The sequence below is a fragment of the Bombina bombina genome, chromosome 1, assembly GCF_027579735.1.
Source record: "Bombina bombina isolate aBomBom1 chromosome 1, aBomBom1.pri, whole genome shotgun sequence".
Lineage (NCBI taxonomy): Eukaryota > Metazoa > Chordata > Amphibia > Anura > Bombinatoridae > Bombina > Bombina bombina.
This window is the reverse complement of record NC_069499.1, coordinates 940,669,720-940,690,091: the sequence shown is the minus strand read 5'-3', so window position 1 is coordinate 940,690,091 and position 20,372 is coordinate 940,669,720. Positions and strand designations below refer to the sequence as shown.

At 38.6% G+C, this 20,372-nt stretch overlaps 1 protein-coding gene across 1 annotated transcript; it reads left to right on the top strand.

Annotated features, from left to right (window-relative positions):
• The first annotated feature begins 12,119 nt into the window (after positions 1-12,119).
• LOC128661748 (putative nuclease HARBI1) lies at positions 12,120-16,429 on the top strand. Its single transcript, XM_053715970.1, has 3 exons — positions 12,120-12,792; positions 12,964-13,338; positions 16,404-16,429. Exons 1-3 carry the CDS (start codon positions 12,120-12,122, stop codon positions 16,427-16,429), a joined length of 1,074 nt encoding a protein of 357 aa, XP_053571945.1.
• The last annotated feature ends 3,943 nt before the right edge of the window (positions 16,430-20,372 follow it).

Below are 20,372 nucleotides of genomic sequence, written 5' to 3'. Positions count from 1 at the left end.
CATCTCCTGAGTGTCTGCTTGTAACTTAACTTAACTTAACACTTAATATAACTTAATAACTAATAAATAACAACACAACACAGTTCTGTGGGTGAAAGACCCGTGGGTCGCATTTATTGGTACCAGTCGTGGAACTGGCAGGTAACTTATCCATGGGTGGCGGCAATCGGGGCCTACATCTAACTATGGATAACCCCTTCTAGAAAAGGGCCAAGGGACACCGCTGCAGACCACAAGACGGAGATACTCATGCAGCTTTCATAATTAGGGGTTTTCGGCCCAACAATAATCAGCCCGAGCACGCCCAAGCATACCGAGCCTGTGACGTCATCCTGACCGCAATGGCCATTACTCAAACCTCCTTCCAGTCTGCAGCCGTGATCCTGACCACCTGCCACAAGAGACTGACCTGCATATACAATGGTCCTGACTCTTGCCGCCACCCTATACTCTTAGGAGTAACTCCTGCCTGATGTTCTGCAAGAACAAATCTACTCCTGCCAGTTCTAAATGAACCCCATCCTGCCTATACAAACCCTTATGGGCTGCCGAGATGTTCCCGTGCTCTACCACAAAACCCTCGAGTTCAACTACCTTCTTCCTCAGGTCCCTACTGATCTTTTTCCTGACCTGGAAAGCTGCCTTATGACACACCATGTGCCTCCATCTTAATCTATGGATCACATTCGACCACCCGATTCTCACTCCTGGAAACCAGAGTTTGAACTGCCTTAGGTCTGACTGCATTGCCCGGATTAGATCCAATGTGGGAATGGCCCCCACATCATTACCGCCAGCATGAATTATCAGAATGTGGGGTTTCTCCCACCTTTTCGCTGCTGTTTGGAGCAATGCAGTCAGATCTGACCAAGCCAAGCCTCTGCGCCCTAGCCAACGTAACACAGCCCTGGACGAATGAAATCCTAGCTGCTGTCCTCCTGGCATGGCTGCAGCTCTAATTGCGGCCCAGTGCACATATGAATGGCCGACTATCCACACCCGTACAGGACCTGGACGTATTTCTGAAAACAAAGAAAACAAGAGTTAGCCCACTTGCAGTAGACCAGATCCACACAACCTTGGCCCATAACCTTTTGGTATAACCCCCGCAAGCCCCCCAACTCTTGCATACATGACCTTTGATCCCCGGACTCAAACATACAGCGGCCTAACGTAAGACTTATACCGCTGCGACCTCCACCGCCCCAATGAGCGGATCCGATCCGAGGACCATCCCAGCTCTGCTGCCGTCGTCGCTGCCCCCACCTGAAAGGAATGTGGAGCAATCCGAGACCCGTCTAGAACAGCCTTTTGCGCTGCCTTATCCAAGACCTTTCCAAACTGGTATCTGGTCAGCGGGTCTCCATTAGCGTGTATCAAAAGCCTGGAGGAGCCTCCTGGCCGTACCTCCAGGTAGGATGACACTAGCCGCACGGGGCAACAGGCAACACCCTGCTGCCCCAGCAGGGAAAGCCAAGTTCCCCGGCCCTCTTGTTCCATTTTGGACCTGGGAATGAACAATAGCACAGAGTCATCCACCAGCCGAACATGGCTGTGCATGACCCCCCCTGTGGCCGCCGTTCTGGCTTACGGTACCAACTCACCCACCCTTAATGCGTCATGAAACGCCAAGCCAAAGGCCGTTCAGCCATAATGGGCTCCCTTGTGTCCCGTCGTGGAACTTCCAGACGGCCCCACCCCCTCAACAGCTGTTTAACAAGAAAGGATCGTGACTCGTCTTTAAATGCGTATAACCTGCAGAAAAATGCCACAGCCAATAGCCTTGTGACCACCGCCCCCTTCGTTGCTCGCTTACCTCTCAGCTCCGCCAGCCAGCGCAACAGAAACCCTTGTTCACCCTCACAGGAAGGGAACTCACGACGGTCGCAAAAACCTACCCATTCACTTCAGTACCTTACATATGCCGACCATGTGCTGGGTGCCAACGAAGCCCGCAACAACGGGATCAGTTGCTGTAGCCCCTCGCCATCTGCCACAAAAAGAGAGGGCAAGAAAGACCATTAGGAGCCGCGTCAGGCGCCGCAGCCCTAAATGCCCCCCACTGGAAGCGAGACAGTGCATCTGCAACTATATTCTGCACCAATGGCACATGCCGGGCCCTAAAATCAATGTTCAGTTGCAAACATCTCAACACCAGGTGTCGCAAATTATGCACGACCACAGGTGATGAAGCAGAAAGCCTGTTAACCTCAAACACCACGCTGAGATTATCCGTCCAGAAAATCACAGCCCTGTTACTAAACAGGTGACCCCACAATTCTACCGCAACCAGTATAGGAAACAATTCCAGAAAGCAAAGATTGCGTGAAAGCCCTCTGGTCACCCACTCGGTCGGCCAGGGCTCCGCACTCCAAGCCCCTTCAAAGTAAGCCCCATACCCGGATGCTCCTGCAGCGTCCGTGAACAGATGTAGCGCTTGGTTAGATATCGGATCCCCTCGCCACATGCAGATGCTGTTAAAGTCCTGGAGAAACCTCTCCCAGACCTGCAAATCCACCACTAGGTCCCTCGTGATGCGAATGCGCGATGCCGGAGCCCTACCTCTGCCCAGACACCGCTCTAGCAGCTTGCTGAACACCCTACCCCATGGGATAACTCTCCCCGCAAAGTTAAGGAGGCCAAGGAGCGATTGCAGCTCCCGCAGCGAACATGTCTGTGTTGCAACCATGGCCCGTACAGCCGCCAACATCTTGGCGACCTTCTCTTTAGGCAACCTACATTCACCTGCCTCCGAATCAATCTCGATGCCTAGGAACGTCAAGCACGTGCACGGCCCCTCCGTCTTATCCTCTGCCAGAGGAACCCCAAACCTGGCCATCATGAACCTTATGACTTTCATTAACGAGGCACATTCTTGCGAGTTGGCCGCCCCTACCAGGAGAAAGTCATCCAAGTAGTGCACAACTCTATCACTACCAGCCACCGAGACCACCGCTCAGTGCAGGAAAGTACTGAATGCTTCAAAGTACGCGCAGGATATCGAACAGCCCATGGGCAGACAACGGTCTACCCGATTTACTCTTTCCTAATGGGGTGCAAGATAAGGATAGATGTTCTTTATTATAAGAAATTAAATATAGATAAACTTAATTATTTAATATGACATAGTTACAAAAAACTATTCTTTGTCATATGAACTTCAAAATTATATGGAGCACAAAAAGAAATTTAAAAAATCTTAATACAAAAGTAAATCAAAAATGTACATTTTAAAAGACATTAAAGAGACAAAGATTTTTCCTGTCACTAACAATATGCATTTGTATTTATAAGCATATACATGGGCAATAAATATTGTCTTATACAGTAAATACAAGTGTTCAATTTTATGTGAACATTAGTTATGAAATTTAAATTTAGATTATACTATATAGGGGATGGTAGATAATGTATTGAGGGACACAAGCACTTCAATCAAAACTCCTTAGGTACACCACCATTATATAACTTATTTAACTTATTCAATGCAATTATTTTGATGCCACAGAAGACAGCACAGGCTCAGGAAGAGGTAGCTGATTTTTAATTATATGCAAGCTATGATACATGGAGGGTGGTTTCTCCTACCGACGTATGCGATCTATGATCACTGACCGCAAGCTGCAGATTTTAATTGCTGGCACTCAGGACTTCACTCCATGTTTGCAAGCACTGCTCTACCTCATGAGCTCCTACTCTAAATACAAAGAGCGGGAACTCATGAGGTGGCGCAGTGCTTGCAAACATGGAGTGAAGTCCTTAGTACCAGCAATTAAAATCTGCAGCTTGTGGACAGTGATCATAGATCGCATACGTCGGTAGGAGAAACCACCCTTCATCTAAAACGCGGCCGCTTTCTTAAGCAGATTGGAAGAAGATCAGTGCAGTGCTCTATCTCCTCACAGATCTTCCAATCTGGTTCAAAAAGTGTCCGTGTTTCAGATAGAGGGTACCAAACTTAATAAAGTGTAAAAGCAGTAGCAGTATATCCCAGCGCAGCCATACACAGAAGGAAATGTTGCTTTCACCTGAAATAACAACTATCATTGCAGGTGGTATTTTCGTAGAGCCTGAACATCAAAATATATATATAAAAAACATACCCCAAGAAAAGTCAGCTTTGTTTTACAAAATAGGAGAAGAGCACAATAAAAATAAAATAAACTCCCTTATAGCAGCTGTTCACCAGTTATTCCCGGTGTTGTCTGGGTGTAGTGTCAGAGACTGTCTCTAAAAAATACAAAATTAACTAAACCCCGCCCCCTATATGCTCTAATAAAAAAAAAATCTCTATTGCTCTAACAGAGTCAATGCTTTGAAGAGGTGCCGGTACGGCATGCAGAGATGCCGGTACGGCGTACCGTTGCGTACCAGCAGAAAAAAAGCCCTGCATATACATCTTTAGACATGTATACAGGGAGTGCAGAATTATTAAGCAAATGAGTATTTTGACCACATCATGCTCTTTATGCATGTTGTCTTACTCCAAGCTGTATAGGCTCGAAAGCCTACTACCAATTATGCATATTAGGTGATGTGCATCTCTGTAATGAGAAGGGGTGTGGTCTAATGACATCAACACCCTATATCAGGTGTGCATAATTATTAGGCAACTTTCTTTCCTTTGGCAAAATGGGTCAAAAGAAGGACTTGACAGGCTCAGAAAAGTCAAAAATAGTGAGATATCTTGCAGAGGGATGCAGCACTCTTAAAATTGCAAAGCTTCTGAAGCGTGATCATCGAACAATCAAGCGTTTCATTCAAAATAGTCAACAGGGTCGCAAGAAGCGTGTGGAAAAACCAAGGCGCAAAATAACTGCCCATGAACTGAGAAAAGTCAAGCGTGCAGCTGCCAAGATGCCACTTGCCACCAGTTTGGCCATATTTCAGAGCTGCAACATCACTGGAGTGCCCAAAAGCACAAGGTGTGCAATACTCAGAGACATGGCCAAGGTAAGAAAGGCTGAAAGACGACCACCACTGAACAAGACACACAAGCTGAAACGTCAAGACTGGGCCAAGAAATATCTCAAGACTGATTTTTCTAAGGTTTTATGGACTGATGAAATGAGAGTGAGTCTTGATGGGCCAGATGGATGGGCCCGTGGCTGGATTGGTAAAGGGCAGAGAGCTCCAGTCCGACTCAGACGCCAGCAAGGTGGAGGTGGAGTACTGGTTTGGGCTGGTATCATCAAAGATGAGCTTGTGGGGCCTTTTCGGGTTGAGGATGGAGTCAAGCTCAACTCCCAGTCCTACTGCCAGTTTCTGGAAGACACCTTCTTCAAGCAGTGGTACAGGAAGAAGTCTGCATCCTTCAAGAAAAACATGATTTTCAAGCAGGACAATGCTCCATCACACGCGTCCAAGTACTCCACAGCGTGGCTGGCAAGAAAGGGTATAAAAGAAGAAAATCTAATGACATGGCCTCCTTGTTCACCTGATCTGAACCCCATTGAGAACCTGTGGTTCATCATCAAATGTGAGATTTACAAGGAGGGAAAACAGTACACCTCTCTGAACAGTGTCTGGGAGGCTGTGGTTGCTGCTGCACGCAATGTTGATGGTGAACAGATCAAAACACTGACAGAATCCATGGATGGCAGGCTTTTGAGTGTCCTTGCAAAGAAAGGTGGCTATATTGGTCACTGATTTGTTTTTGTTTTGTTTTTGAATGTCAGAAATGTATATTTGTGAATGTTGAGATGTTATATTGGTTTCACTGGTAAAAATAAATAATTGAAATGGGTATATATTTGTTTTTTGTTAAGTTGCCTAATAATTATGCACAGTAATAGTCACCTGCACACACAGATATCCCCCTAAAATAGCTATAACTAAAAACAAACTAAAAACTACTTCCAAAACTATTCAGCTTTGATATTAATGAGTTTTTTGGGTTCATTGAGAACATGGTTGTTGTTCAATAATAAAATTAATCCTCAAAAATACAACTTGCCTAATAATTCTGCACTCCCTGTATGTATGTATTTGTATGTTGAAAAACTTTGCCTGCCTTTTTTTTCTAACACTTGAGACCTCCTATCTTTGAGCCCTTATAACTTTTTTGTGCAATTTTTTTTAAACTACAGCCTATCATGTCAGACAGACATTGATAAATTGGCCCCTTAATATACTTGTAAGGTAATATTTCACGTATAGGTTTTTCTTTATATATATTAAAGAAATATCCTTTTTTTTTTAATTATTCTGGCTTGTAGCAGCAGCAGCACTAGATACAACTGTTTCTCTGCTTCCCTGAAGACATTTCCCACAGGAAATACCCAACAAATGTTTTTTTTTTTTGTTAACAAACTCATTCCAAACAACCATCTTCATAAAAATTGAACAACATTGATATATATTTTTTTATTACAAAATGTTTTATCCAAAACAATTTTTTTTCCATGTGCACAACATGGAAGCTTTGTTTATTACCCAGAGAGCTTCTATCCCACAGAACAGTATTGTACTGACATGCCTTTTCTGTTCTTTTTTTTCCCAAAACCAAAATAAACAGCCTTAACAATTCTTTTTCACAGAAAAATATTTTAATGTTTCAATAGTGCATCCATATGTATGATATAATTTTCTAAAGTGTTATGTCCTGTTAAACAGCACTTATAACACTTGATCGCTGACTATTTTAATCTGGTTTCCAACCTTTTGTTTTACATGTTCCTCCTTTAGATTGCAATACTTGAGTGTTGTTCAAACTAAAATGCTCTTTGTATAAAGTACATTCCCTACTGATTGTAGTTCAAGAGCAGGAAACATAATATTTTGTTTCATATCCATTTAATCATGTATTGTGTTGGTGCTTTATAAATACCAATTTGTTTTCTTGCTAGATGTTTGCGTTACTAATACAAATGGAGTGAGTGATATAAATTTATTTTGAATCAGTTGATCTACAATGATTATGTTTTATGTTCAGGGATTTAACATTTTCATTTATTTTTATATATTTATTTTTGCTCATGTATTGATGTGCATGTCCATTATTGTAAATAATAAGTCCAGCATTAAAAATCAATGCAGATGTAAAAAAAAAAATAAAAAAAATTAATTAATACATTAAAAAATAATAAGTTTTTGACTCAAATGGATTAGTAAAATAATATGATAATATGAAAATCAGTTTGTGCAAATCTGTACTGTGTGATCATTAAATATTTCTAAAATATTTACAGTTTACTTTATTAAAGTATATTTCATAAAATCCATTTTCTTTATAAAAAAAATTCAATTTTCTAAAATTTCACAGATAATCAGAAATAGATTATTAAATTAAAGATGACAAAAATAACAGTTATCAGCATTATCTTTTTAACACCTTGATTATGGTATTTTTACATTTTCTCAGCGATAAGTTAAAACTTTTGATTAGTATTTTAAATTATTATGAAAAAGAGACAAAAAAGTAAAATATTTAGATGCTTCTGTATTGTCTCACTCTAATCATATTGAGCAAAAGGTTAAAAAGGTTAAAGGGACAGTAAAGTCAAAATTACTGTAAACTGAAAATGGGTTGCATAGCACATGACATTTTAAACAAGTTTCCCATTTACTTTGTTTAAAAATTTTGCTTAGTTTCCTTGGTATCCTTTTTTAAAGGGTGATCCTGGGTGAGATCCGAAGTGTGAGCATGTATTAAAGGGACAGTTCACTGTACCTTCAAACCCACAAAATCACCATTTTCTTTTGTCTTTGAATCTTGAGCCTTTGGATTTTGGATTATGAAATTGGGAGATTAATCAGATAACGGTTTTGTGCTGTTTTTTTGGAGGTAGTGATTTCAAGCTTCAGGAGTTAAATACATAATTTTGCATCAGAGTGGAGCGCTGACAGTTACTCACGAGTGAAAAGGGGCTTATCGCAGGTTTTTTGTGCACATCAGGTTTTTCACTCGTATTACAAATTGAAAGTAAACACGATCGTTTGAGGGCATTTAAAGTTTAGGCTTGTGAGAATAGCATGTCTTCAGAGCTGCGGTTAACTGTTTTGCAAAACAAAAGAAAGTGTCACAAAACACATAAACAATACATCACAAAGTACAGTTACACTCATAATAACACTATCTGCTAAAAAATATATAAAAAAATATTGCACAAAAAAGTTAGAAGGGCTTACAAATATGGATAGATATGGATATATATAGAGATACATACGTATACATGTCTAAAGATGGATAGATATGTATGTATGTATATATATATACAGGGCCACCACTAGAAATTTTGGGGCCCCTGACTTAACCATTGATCAGCCCCCCCCTCCTTTGACATGTGCAATTTTTGACCAAGTGACTAAAACGTATATGCACTTTATTCTTAAGTGTCTATTTAAACTTGGAAATGTTGTAAAGGTAGAAACATACAAACACACAGACTCACTCATACACTGAAACACTCACACATAAGGATTCACATATAGACACTCTAGCAGACACGCAAAGAAACTAAGACACAGACACCCAAACAGACACTCAGCAGTTGTTTACATTGACCTGACAAGTAATGAGTTAAATTATAGTTTTGTAAAAAAAAAAAGAGATTTAGAAAACAAAATATGGAGTTCTGATTATCTTTTTGTAAAGGAAGATGCCAACTAAATGATGACAACAGCATGCAGTGGCTGAAAGGAAGGGCCCTGAACTGCCTAAACAATAATTTAAAGGTTAAATGGTAGATTGGTGACTTCCGGAATGGTCTCATTAGTCTCAAAGTCTGTAGAAAGATGTGAATAATCAGTAGTAATGTCAAAATGTCCTAAAAAGGAACAGACAATGGACACACACACACACACACATACTCAAACTTGCACATACACCCAAGGAGACACCAACAGACACAGCCTCAGAAAACACAGAAAGACATACACACACACAGACACCCACACACACACACACACATACTCAAACTTGCACATACACACAAGGAGACACCAACAGAGACAGCTTCAGAAAACACACAGACATACTCACACACAGAGACACAACCACATAAAACACAGAAAGGCATACATACACACACCCTCACTGAGACATCCACAAAAAACACACAAAGACATAAACACACCCTCACAGAGACACCCACAGAAAATACACACCCTCACAGAGACATCCACAGAAAACACAGACATACATACACACACACACCCTCACAGAGACATCCACAGAAAACACAGACATACACACCCATCCTCACAGAGGCATCCAGAGAAAATACACAAAGACAAACACATGCCCACCCCCACAGAGACAGCCCTAGAAAAAGCTCAGACATATGCACACACCCTCACAGACATCCACAGAAAATGCACAAAGACATACACACCCACCCTCACAGAGATACCAACAAAAAAAAATATATACACACTCATAGAGACACAAACCAAAGCACAAAGACATAAACACAGACACCCACAGAAACACTCAGAGGAGGAAACATGTATGCACCTTGCATCCCCTAAATCAACAGTGTGTGACATGCATGATAAAAAAATGCAGAAATTAAGAGATCACTTTTTAAAGAATCATATTTGTAAAAGTGCAAGCAAAAATATTTCTGTGAATTGAACATTGTACATTAATGATCTGGGTAGATGGCTAGATGAAGAAAAGTACTTTTAAAAGGTTGACATATGTTTGTTTGATATTTTACCCAACCAAGAGCACCACTTCAAATATAGTGTACAAATGTTCCCATCTGTCAGCTGCACTTGTGGATTTTGAAAATACTGTACTCTATATGGTATTGGTGGAACAATCAGCTGTGGTACTCATACCATTAGATCTGGTTAAATGCAGGATTTAAGCTTGTTGGTATGCATTTCAAAATTAAGTCAGCTGTAGTGTAAACTGAACAGTTTTAAGTTAACCTGTCTCATTTCAAACACTGAGCAATTTTAGTCTGACAGTATAACATGTTATGCAGATGTAAAAATCTTAGATAAAATGCCTCCTTGTATCTGGAAAGTCCTTGAATAAAGGGGCAGTAAACTGGAATGTAATATATATCATTTGTGTATTGAGGAGGAAACATTTCTGCATGGTTTTAAATATAGAATTTCTACAGCATTGTCAAATAATCATAAATACACTGCTGCTAAAAAAAAAATGTGTTTTTATGGACCCCTGGCCCCACCATACAACTACTACCACACTGAAGTTACAATCTTAAATTGCACAAAGAAATAAAAAACATTTGCTAAGTAAGTCCTACCTCTTCTGCAAATGAAAGTGATCTGCCGTCTGACTCAGGCACACACTGTACAAACAAAGTGCCAAGTCTGTCTCACACTGTTAATAGTGGTTTAGTGCACACTCATAAATCCTCTCAAATGCTAATACTTTACTCCTTGTAATAACATTTCCCATGCTCAATTAGCACTCTGCTGTAGTACCTACTGGTGGCTGTCAAATTTAATTTTTTTTTTTTTTTAGTTCTTGCCTCATGGGTCCCCCCTAGCCAATTGGGCCCCTGACAGGAGTCACCCCTGTCACCCCCTGATGGCAGCCCTGTATATATATATATATATATATATATATATATATATATATATATATATATATATATATATATATGTGTGTGTGTGTGTGTGTGTGTGTGTCTGTACATATGTATTTATATATGTATTTGTGTATATATGTATTTACAGACATATATACAAATATAAACAAATAAATTCATATGTACACATAAATAGACAAATATATATGTGCATTGGAGCCCTTTTCCGTTAAAGGGACATGACACCCACATTTTTTCTTTCATGATTTAGAAAGAGAGTGCATTTTTAAACATCTTTCTAATTTACTTCTATTATCTAATTTGTTTTATTCTCTTGATATTCTTTGCTGAAAAGCATATATAGATATGCTCAGTAGCTGCTGATTGGTTGCTGCACATAGAAGCCTCATGTGATTGGCTCACCCATGTGCATTGCTTTTTCTTAAACTAAGGATATCTAAAAAATGAAGCAAAATAAATAACAGAAGTAAATTGTAATGTAGTTTAAATTTGTATGTTCTATCTGAATCATTAAAGAAAGATTTTGGGTTTAGTGGCCCTTTAAGTAGGTGAAAACATGCTAAAGCATGTTTATGCAATATTCATATTTAATAAAGTGTTATACTGTGTATTTACTGTAAATTAGACATGTGCACGCCGGAAAATTTTGTTTTGTTTCATATTGATTCAGTATTTTTTTATTTAGTTTGGGATGCATTCGGATCTATTCGTTACATCATTCATTCGTTTTGGATGCATTCGGATTGAAAAAATTTAACTTGTGCACTAACTGTACTCAAAAGTAAAAAATTAGCGTGGCTGCATTAGCATCTGTATTATAAGTTGAAAGTAAAAAGTTAGTGGGCGAGTGAAAGAACAAGGTGTGCTATTGTCAGGACTTCCTCTATCGCTACCACGCTAACTTCTTCTCCTCATAGACTTCTCTGAGGTGCGCTGAAAAAAACTATTAGTTATTGCTTGCACCAGTGGCAGATCCAGGGAGGGGTGGGCAACAGGGCAATTACTTCCCCTGACAGCAGAGCCAGACAGGCAGTGTTTGTAATAAGCACACACACAGTCATTGAAGGTGCTCTGGAGTTACACTGATATTTTTTTAATAGAATTTTCTATTAGAGGCCAGCAGATGGCACTGTTACAAGACAAGTTCCACTTTTTCCTCCTTGGTGTTAGTCTCTAAGCACCAGCCAGAGATCCTGCCCTAAGGGGTCGATTTGTCAAAGTCATTCTCCTCTAATCATGCTCAAAATAACGCATACACACTGATCCCCATATTCAGTAAACTACTGTGCGCCTTTAATTGCGCAAATCTGAAAGAAATCTGTTCGCCTTTGCCTAGGCGCACGGGCACGCTCCCGACAGCGCTAATACACATTGGATACAGACATAATTTTAGAAGCAGACATAGAAATACGACTTGTTTTGTATTCATCATTACTTTTCGCCAATAGTGAACTGTAGTTTCTCCTACAATTACATCTTCTCAATTTCGCCATATATACATAGGCGAATCTCAGTAGAGCTGACATTTTAACATATCTGCAGATGGAGTACTTTTTGATTTTAGCAAATTTGTCCATTGCTCGGCGCATGGAGGAGAATGATTTGGACCCAAATACGAGCTTACAAAGGTGCACACTGGTGCCGAGAGTTTTCTTGCCCCTTTGTGGTCTGTATGCTCTAACTGATTATGAAATTAAAAAATGGTTCAGGCTCAACAGATCAACTATTTTAGATTTATATGGACTAATACAACATGAACTAGAAGCTAGCACAAGAAGGACAAGATCTATACCAGTAATAGGGAAATTATTGGCTGTGCTACATTTCTTGGATACAGGATCTTTTCAATCGTTGTCCAGTCCAATTGTAGGAATGAGTCAGCCATCGTTTTCAAGGCATCTGGGTGTTGTGTTAAAGGCAATTTTAAAACATCTAAACAAATATATATGTGTTCCAAAGAATTCAGAACAGTGGCACAGGATAAAAATTGGATTGTATAATGTTGCCGAGATTCCCAATGTGCTATGTGCTATAGACTGCACTCACATTGCATTGGTACCACCTTCATCAGTTGAGGAACAGTACAGAAACAGGAAAAGTTTTCACTCCTTCAATGTCCAAGCAGTGTGTGATGCGAAGCTTCAGATTTGGGAAGTGAGGTCTGGGTTTCCTGGTTCATGCCATGACTACCACATACTAAAGCAATCACAATTATATACATCTTTCGAACGTGGTGAAATGCCACATGGATGGCTATTAGGTAAGTGCAATGTATCTCAATATACGTGTGTATATTCATATTTAAATTTCTCAAAATGATATATCTAGATATATAGGTAATATTAGAAGTTGTACGAAATAGATGTATATATTTTATTGAAATATTTATTTGTATGAAATATAAATTCTTATGTTCCTGTTTTGTTAATAGCTGATAGCGGCTATCCTTGTCGACCATGGTTTTTAACACCTGTACCAAATCCTAACAGCGATTCTGAAAATCGTTTTACCGAAGCTCATCGAAGTACAAGGAGTGCAGTTGAGAGGACATTTGGAGTTTTGAAAATGTGTTTTAGTGCATTGGACCGCACAGGGGGTGTTTTAATGTATTCGCCTGAAAAAGTCAATGACATAATACTTAAATGCTGTATGCTTCACAACATGGCAGTCCGGTGTGGAGATGTCAATAACATCGAAATTATGAATGTTCCACATGATGATTATTCCCCACCAGAATTAATAAGTCAAAATTCCACCCAAACTGGAGTTTCTAACAGGACAGAGATAATAGAGAGATACTTTGCCTGTAAGTTTTTTTTATAACTTTTTATTTCATATATAGCAGTATAAGTAATAAAAAAAATTATTTGTATTTGACAGGAAACCGACCCATTCTCAATGAGCAAAGAGTCATAAAAGTATTCTTGAATTTTTTTTTATTTTTTATTTTTTTAAAATCTCTAAAATAAAATTTTTGAATTATTAATGATTTTTTTTTTGTTGGTTTCTGTTATTTATTGTAGAAATATATTTAGATGTGTGTTTGTGTGTCAGGTATTCCACCTTAAACTGACTTGTCTGAATAACTTCCAATACCACCTTTATTCATTAGACTAACCTACCTACTCTATATCACCTGTCTTCTAACCTTAGACAAGTTCTTAGTTATTGAGTGTTATAGGAGTAAGATAGTTGCTCTCTCTGCTTTATCCTATGCTATTTTGGATTACAATTACTGTTCTAATCTCCTTTATCTACTGAGATATTTCAAGCATCCTAAACAAATAGGAAACTTTCCAATCATTAAACTGCCTGCAGCACAGGATCTTTACAACCTGGGAGACTGATTCCCACTTCATGCTGACTCCCACAAGCTGCAGCAATCATCTCCTCTCAAAGGAAACAGTTGTGCTACAATACCAAACGTCTGCTCTTTTGTTTGTCACAGTCACTGTAACTAAGTCTGCCGCTGGCTAATTACATTAAAGGCTCTAAGGAATAACAACCTGTAATTGAGTTCCAGTTTCCATACACCCGCTCTGTCTCTTACCTGATTGCATTGCTTCACTGTTGCCTGTCAGCTGCAGATCAGAAACTCTCCTCTCACTGAATATAACTGCAAGCAAAATGTCCTGAGGTTGTGGTAAGCATGAACATGCTCTAATTTGTATATATGTATATATGTGAAGTTTCTCATCACTGTAATTTGTTACTCACCTGGTATATAACAAGAGACACTGTTCAGCTAATCAGGACTGCCTGCTTAAATATATATATAGCTCTTCCTCATAGAGAGAGACATTCTTCTGATTTATATCTGAGATCATAACCAGGTTCATACCTGAATATACCTCAACTGTATCTTACCAAAAATTCACTGTGAGCTAGCTGGTTGTCTTCCTGATAAGATAAATCTCAGCTCCATTGAGACATTTTAAAACAGTTTCGCAGTTGCAGATCCAAACAACTGTCTTTCATCAGTTGAATCCCAACATTGTGTGACTACAGGTCTTTTATCTTGTTCATATCGCTATAATATTTTCCATGATTTAGATAATATTTATTAATATTTATAAACATCAATTACTATTGGAAAGAAAAAAAATGTAATAGAAAAAGAATTTAATTTCCATAATTTTAGTTAGTTGAACAAGCAACATTAAATAAAATTAAAATTTTATTTGTCAGAAACAATAAAAAATTGATCATTATATTAATCAAATAGAATAGTTAATATTTTTTGTACAGCAGTACAGGGAGTGCAGAATTATTAGGCAAGTTGTATTTTTGAGGATTAATTTTATTATTGAACAACAACCATGTTCTCAATGAACCCAAAAAACTCATTAATATCAAAGCTGAATAGTTTTGGAAGTAGTTTTTAGTTTGTTTTTAGTTATAGCTATTTTAGGGGGATATCTGTGTGTGCAGGTGACTATTACTGTGCATAATTATTAGGCAACTTAACAAAAAACAAATATATACCCATTTCAATTATTTATTTTTACCAGTGAAACCAATATAACATCTCAACATTCACAAATATACATTTCTGACATTCAAAAACAAAACAAAAACAAATCAGTGACCAATATAGCCACCTTTCTTTGCAAGGACACTCAAAAGCCTGCCATCCATGGATTCTGTCAGTGTTTTGATCTGTTCACCATCAACATTGCGTGCAGCAGCAACCACAGCCTCCCAGACACTGTTCAGAGAGGTGTACTGTTTTCCCTCCTTGTAAATCTCACATTTGATGATGGACCACAGGTTCTTAATGGGGTTCAGATCAGGTGAACAAGGAGGCCATGTCATTAGATTTTCTTCTTTTATACCCTTTCTTGCCAGCCACGCTGTGGAGTACTTGGACGCGTGTGATGGAGCATTGTCCTGCATGAAAATCATGTTTTTCTTGAAGGATGCAGACTTCTTCCTGTACCACTGCTTGAAGAAGGTGTCTTCCAGAAACTGGCAGTAGGACTGGGAGTTGAGCTTGACTCCATCCTCAACCCGAAAAGGCCCCACAAGCTCATCTTTGATGATACCAGCCCAAACCAGTACTCCACCTCCACCTTGCTGGCGTCTGAGTCGGACTGGAGCTCTCTGCCCTTTACCAATCCAGCCACGGGCCCATCCATCTGGCCCATCAAGACTCACTCTCATTTCATCAGTCCATAAAACCTTAGAAAAATCAGTCTTGAGATATTTCTTGGCCCAGTCTTGACTTTTCAGCTTGTGTGTCTTGTTCAGTCGTGGTCGTTTTTCAGCCTTTCTTACCTTGGCCATGATTCTGAGTATTGCACACCTTGTGCTTTTGGGCACTCCAGTGATGTTACAGCTCTGAAATATGGCCAAACTGGTGGCAAGTGGCATCTTGGCAGCTGCACGCTTGACTTTTCTCAGTTCATGGGCAGTTATTTTGCGCCTTGGTTTTTCCACACGCTTCTTGCGACCCTGTTGACTATTTTGAATGAAACGCTTGATTGTTCGATGATCACGCTTCAGAAGCTTTGCAATTTTAAGAGTGCTGCATCCCTCTGCAAGATATCTCACTATTTTTGACTTTTCTGAGCCTGTCAAGTCCTTCTTTTGACCCATTTTGCCAAAGGAAAGGAAGTTGCCTAATAATTATGCACACCTGATATAGGGTGTTGATGTCATTAGACCACACCCCTTCTCATTACAGAGATGCACATCACCTAATATGCTTAATTGGTAGTAGGCTTTCGAGCCTATACAGCTTGGAGTAAGACAACATGTATAAAGAGGATGATGTGGTCAAAATACTCATTTGCCTAATAATTCTGCACTCCCTGTATTATATTAATCGCACTTGTTAGTATAGGTTATTGTTTCCATTTTCTTTACCAGGTGACACAATAATTCATTGTTTTTGATCAAGAGCTCATTTCTGTCCCTCAATACATCAGTTTGGTCACGCAGTAGATCATTTCGGCCCCTAAATACATTATTTTTGTCCCTTAATAGATCTTGTATGCCCCTCAATACAGTGTTCCTTTCGCCTTCAATTACCAATTTTCTGTCATAATATTCTTTTTGTTCTAGTCTGTAAGTTGAAGCCATTTAATTAATAGATTCTAGCTCTGGTCTTCTGCTAATGTGATTAACATTTGTTTGTAATACATGCTCTTTGCCCATGTCGTCTGTTGCTGGGGGTGCAGAAATAGTCACAATTGGTGTCCCTATTTGTGTGGCATCATCATCACCAACATCTTCCTCTGTAATTGTGTTTTCAACCAGTGTTTCCAGATGAATCTCACAATTATCTTCTGGATTATCTGTAAGCAACAAAATTGAATAAAAAAAATGAAATGTGAATACATAATGACCATCCAAATTATTATAATTTACATTTAAGAGATAATTAACTACCAACTAATAATTCAATATTAGATTGACCATAATTTTCATTTATATGGAAATTACCTTCAAACAATTACTTGACGACAAAGCACAGACATCTAAAACAAGAACAATTTAATTAAGAGTTATATATATCAATATTAAAGAATATCAAAGACAATGAGGGATTAAAGATATCTTAAAACAATACATTTAGCTAGTTAAGAGACAACTATCATTGCCCAAATAAAAAAATGTAATATACTTACCTATGTTATCTTTTTGTGTCCTCAATGTGCTGCATGATGGCTCTTCAACACATCCTGAGTTTGGTGATTGTGATGTTTCAAACTCTCCCTCATGAGTGACTTTTGTTAATTCATCAGTATGAGTAGCGTCTTAAAAAATATATAATAATTACATTATATTACATATTTTTAAAAATGAATACATGGGTGGTGTCACATGCTTACATTTTATATCAATATACACAAAAGTAATAATAAAATATTGTATAATACCTCTGAATAGCATTGTATCTGAAGGCACATCAATACCGACAATGACGGCATTACCCATCCTCGCATACATTTGACATTCGTAGTGGGTTAAATCTGCAGTGAATCCCATTCCTCCACCTGTTTTTTTGGCAGATTGTATTTCTTTACTAATTTTATTTTTAATTTGACGTCTAATGTCAGCAATTCTTTTTTTGCATGCCTTTGCATCTTTTGGAATTTCCCCCTCTGAAGAAACAGTATTGCTGATATTTGACCAAATATTTCTCTTTCTTTGTGCAGGTACAGTTTGTGAATGATATCCAATAATGTCTTCATAATTCTGCATTACTAAGTCAACTAGAATTTCATTCTGTGTTTGAATGAATTGCACTGATCTTCCTGATTTCTTCCCATTATTTGTAGAATCCATTTTTGCCTCTGCTAATGCACAAATTAGATGACCAAAGAAACACAAATAATCTTATGTGACTTTACTCAACAATTTGACTGACATTTATATGTGACTAGTGCTAAAATTGGGCGTCTGCATTTCACACCAGTTTTTTTTATCAGTTGTCCTATACAGTCTATTTACTACAATTTATTTATGTACTTTAAAAAAAAAAAATACTAAAAACAAATCAATAAATATACATATATATAAAAATATATATATCTCGACATCTATATAGATATTAGTTATGTTTAACTTCAATGTTATTTTAATTTCGTACAGTTATGTATTTTACATGCACTTATTTTGTGCTTTAAAAACAATTTTTTTGCGCATTGATATCATACAATATTGCACTTACGCATGTTATATAAATAGATCATTTCCGGGATTTTGTTTACATAGCGGTTTTGCATTGAAATACACACTTAGCGGTTTGTGAGTAATATACTATAATGCCTAGGTGCAAAAATTTTTCCATTGGAGAACTAATAATTATTACATTCACAATGGAAAAATATTTTCCAAGACATAGAAGGGGTATATACACCATAGACCAGGACCGGAAGAACCAGATACTGGGCGAAATGGTGTGTAGAGTTCGCCGGATTTCGGGGCTTCCACGAACCAGGAAGCAATGCCTCAAATGCTACAATGATCTTAATAGAAGGCAACGCAAATTGCAAACTTTGATTTGCAGTTATAGTACTAGAGGTAAGTAACCAGCGCCTAGATAAGTATACCGGCTAAACTATAAATAGACCCCCTAATTAGGTCCTGAACAAGATACAATGTGAAAGGTATATAGGAGCGCCTTAGGCTTAGGTATACAAACAGGTTAAGAGTGTCAATACACCACTGTATTAACAGGGTGTGTCTAAAGTCCGATGTTCCAGCAAGCAATAAAGTCTACAGAATGCTGAGTTAAAAAGTGAAATCTAATATTTAATCAACATATGTTTAAAAACAGGACAGACCAATATTTATACATGAATATAATTAGAATGGATACAATTAAGTTAAAATGACACACCGAGGGAGGTGGATTATACTGAATCCATAAACTCCAACTGATGTGTAGTTGAATATCCAAAACGAGCTTAGTGATAAACACCAATAAAATCAATATATAGCTACAGAAAATCTAGTGTACAAAAAATAATTGATAAACACCATAAAAAACTTTGATGCGTAAAAAATTGAATGTGCAAAAAATTGGGTGACCCCAGTAGTAGGGGATAATTAGAGAATCAATACCGGTATGACCTAAAGAGTAAAAAATGTAAAAAATAATGATGCAAATATCAGTGATGAAACCTCAAATATCAGTGATAAAAATACAAAAAGACAGTGATAAAATACATATCAATGTGGATAATCGACTGAGCTAATTATAAAATGGTTAAATTCATGAAAAACAAACCCAATAGGGTCTTTAGCCCTAAATACAAAGGCATTGCCCTAAAGAAATCAGCTCTTTTACATGTAAAAAAAATAAAAACACCCCCCACAACAGTAAAACCCACCACCCACACAACCAAACCCCCCAAATAAAAACCTAACTAAAAAAACCTAAGCTCCCCATTGCCCTGAGAAGGGCATTTGGATGGGCATTGCCCTTAAAAGGGCATTTAGCTCTATTGCTGCCCAAACCCTAACCTAAAAATAAAACCCACCCAATAAACCCTTAAAAAAACCTAACACTAACCCCTGAAGATCCATTTACAGTTTTGAAGAGCCGACATCCATCCTCAACAAAGCCAGGAGAAGTCCTCAACGAAGCGGCAAGAAGTCCTCAACGAAGCCGGGAGAAGTCTTCTTCCAAGCCGGCAGAAGTGGTCCTCCAGACGGGCAGAAGTCTTCATCCAGACGGCATCTTCTATCTTCATCCATCCGGCGAGGAGCGGGTCCATCTTAAAGACATCCGGCATGGAGCCTCCTCTTCTTCCAATGTCTAATAAAGAATGAAGGTTCCTTTAAATTATGTCATCCAAGATGGCGTCGCTTGAATTCCGATTGGCTGATAGAATTCTATCAGCCAATCGGAATTAAAGGTAAAAAATTCCTATTGGCTGATGCAATCAGCCAATAGGATTGAGCTTCAATCCTATTGGCTGATCCAATCAACCAATAGTATTGAGCTCACATTCTATTGGCTGTTCCAGTCAGCCAATAGAATGTGAGCTCAATCTTACGAAGACGTTGTAAGAAGAGGATACTCTGCGCTGGATGTCTTGAAGATGGAGCCGCTCCGCGTCGGAAGGATGAAGATAGAAGATGCCGCCTGGATGAAGACTTCTACCCATTTGGAGGACCACTTCTGCCGGCTTAGATGAAGACTTCTCCTGGCTTCGTTGAGGACATCTTGCCGCTTCGTTGAGGACTTCTCCCGGCTTCGTTGAGGATGGATGTCGGCTCTTCAAAACTGAAAGTGGATGTTCAGTGGTTAGTGTAAGTTTTTTTTAAGGGTTTATTGGGTGGGTTTTATTTTTAGGTTAGGGTTTGGGCAGCAATAGAGCTAAA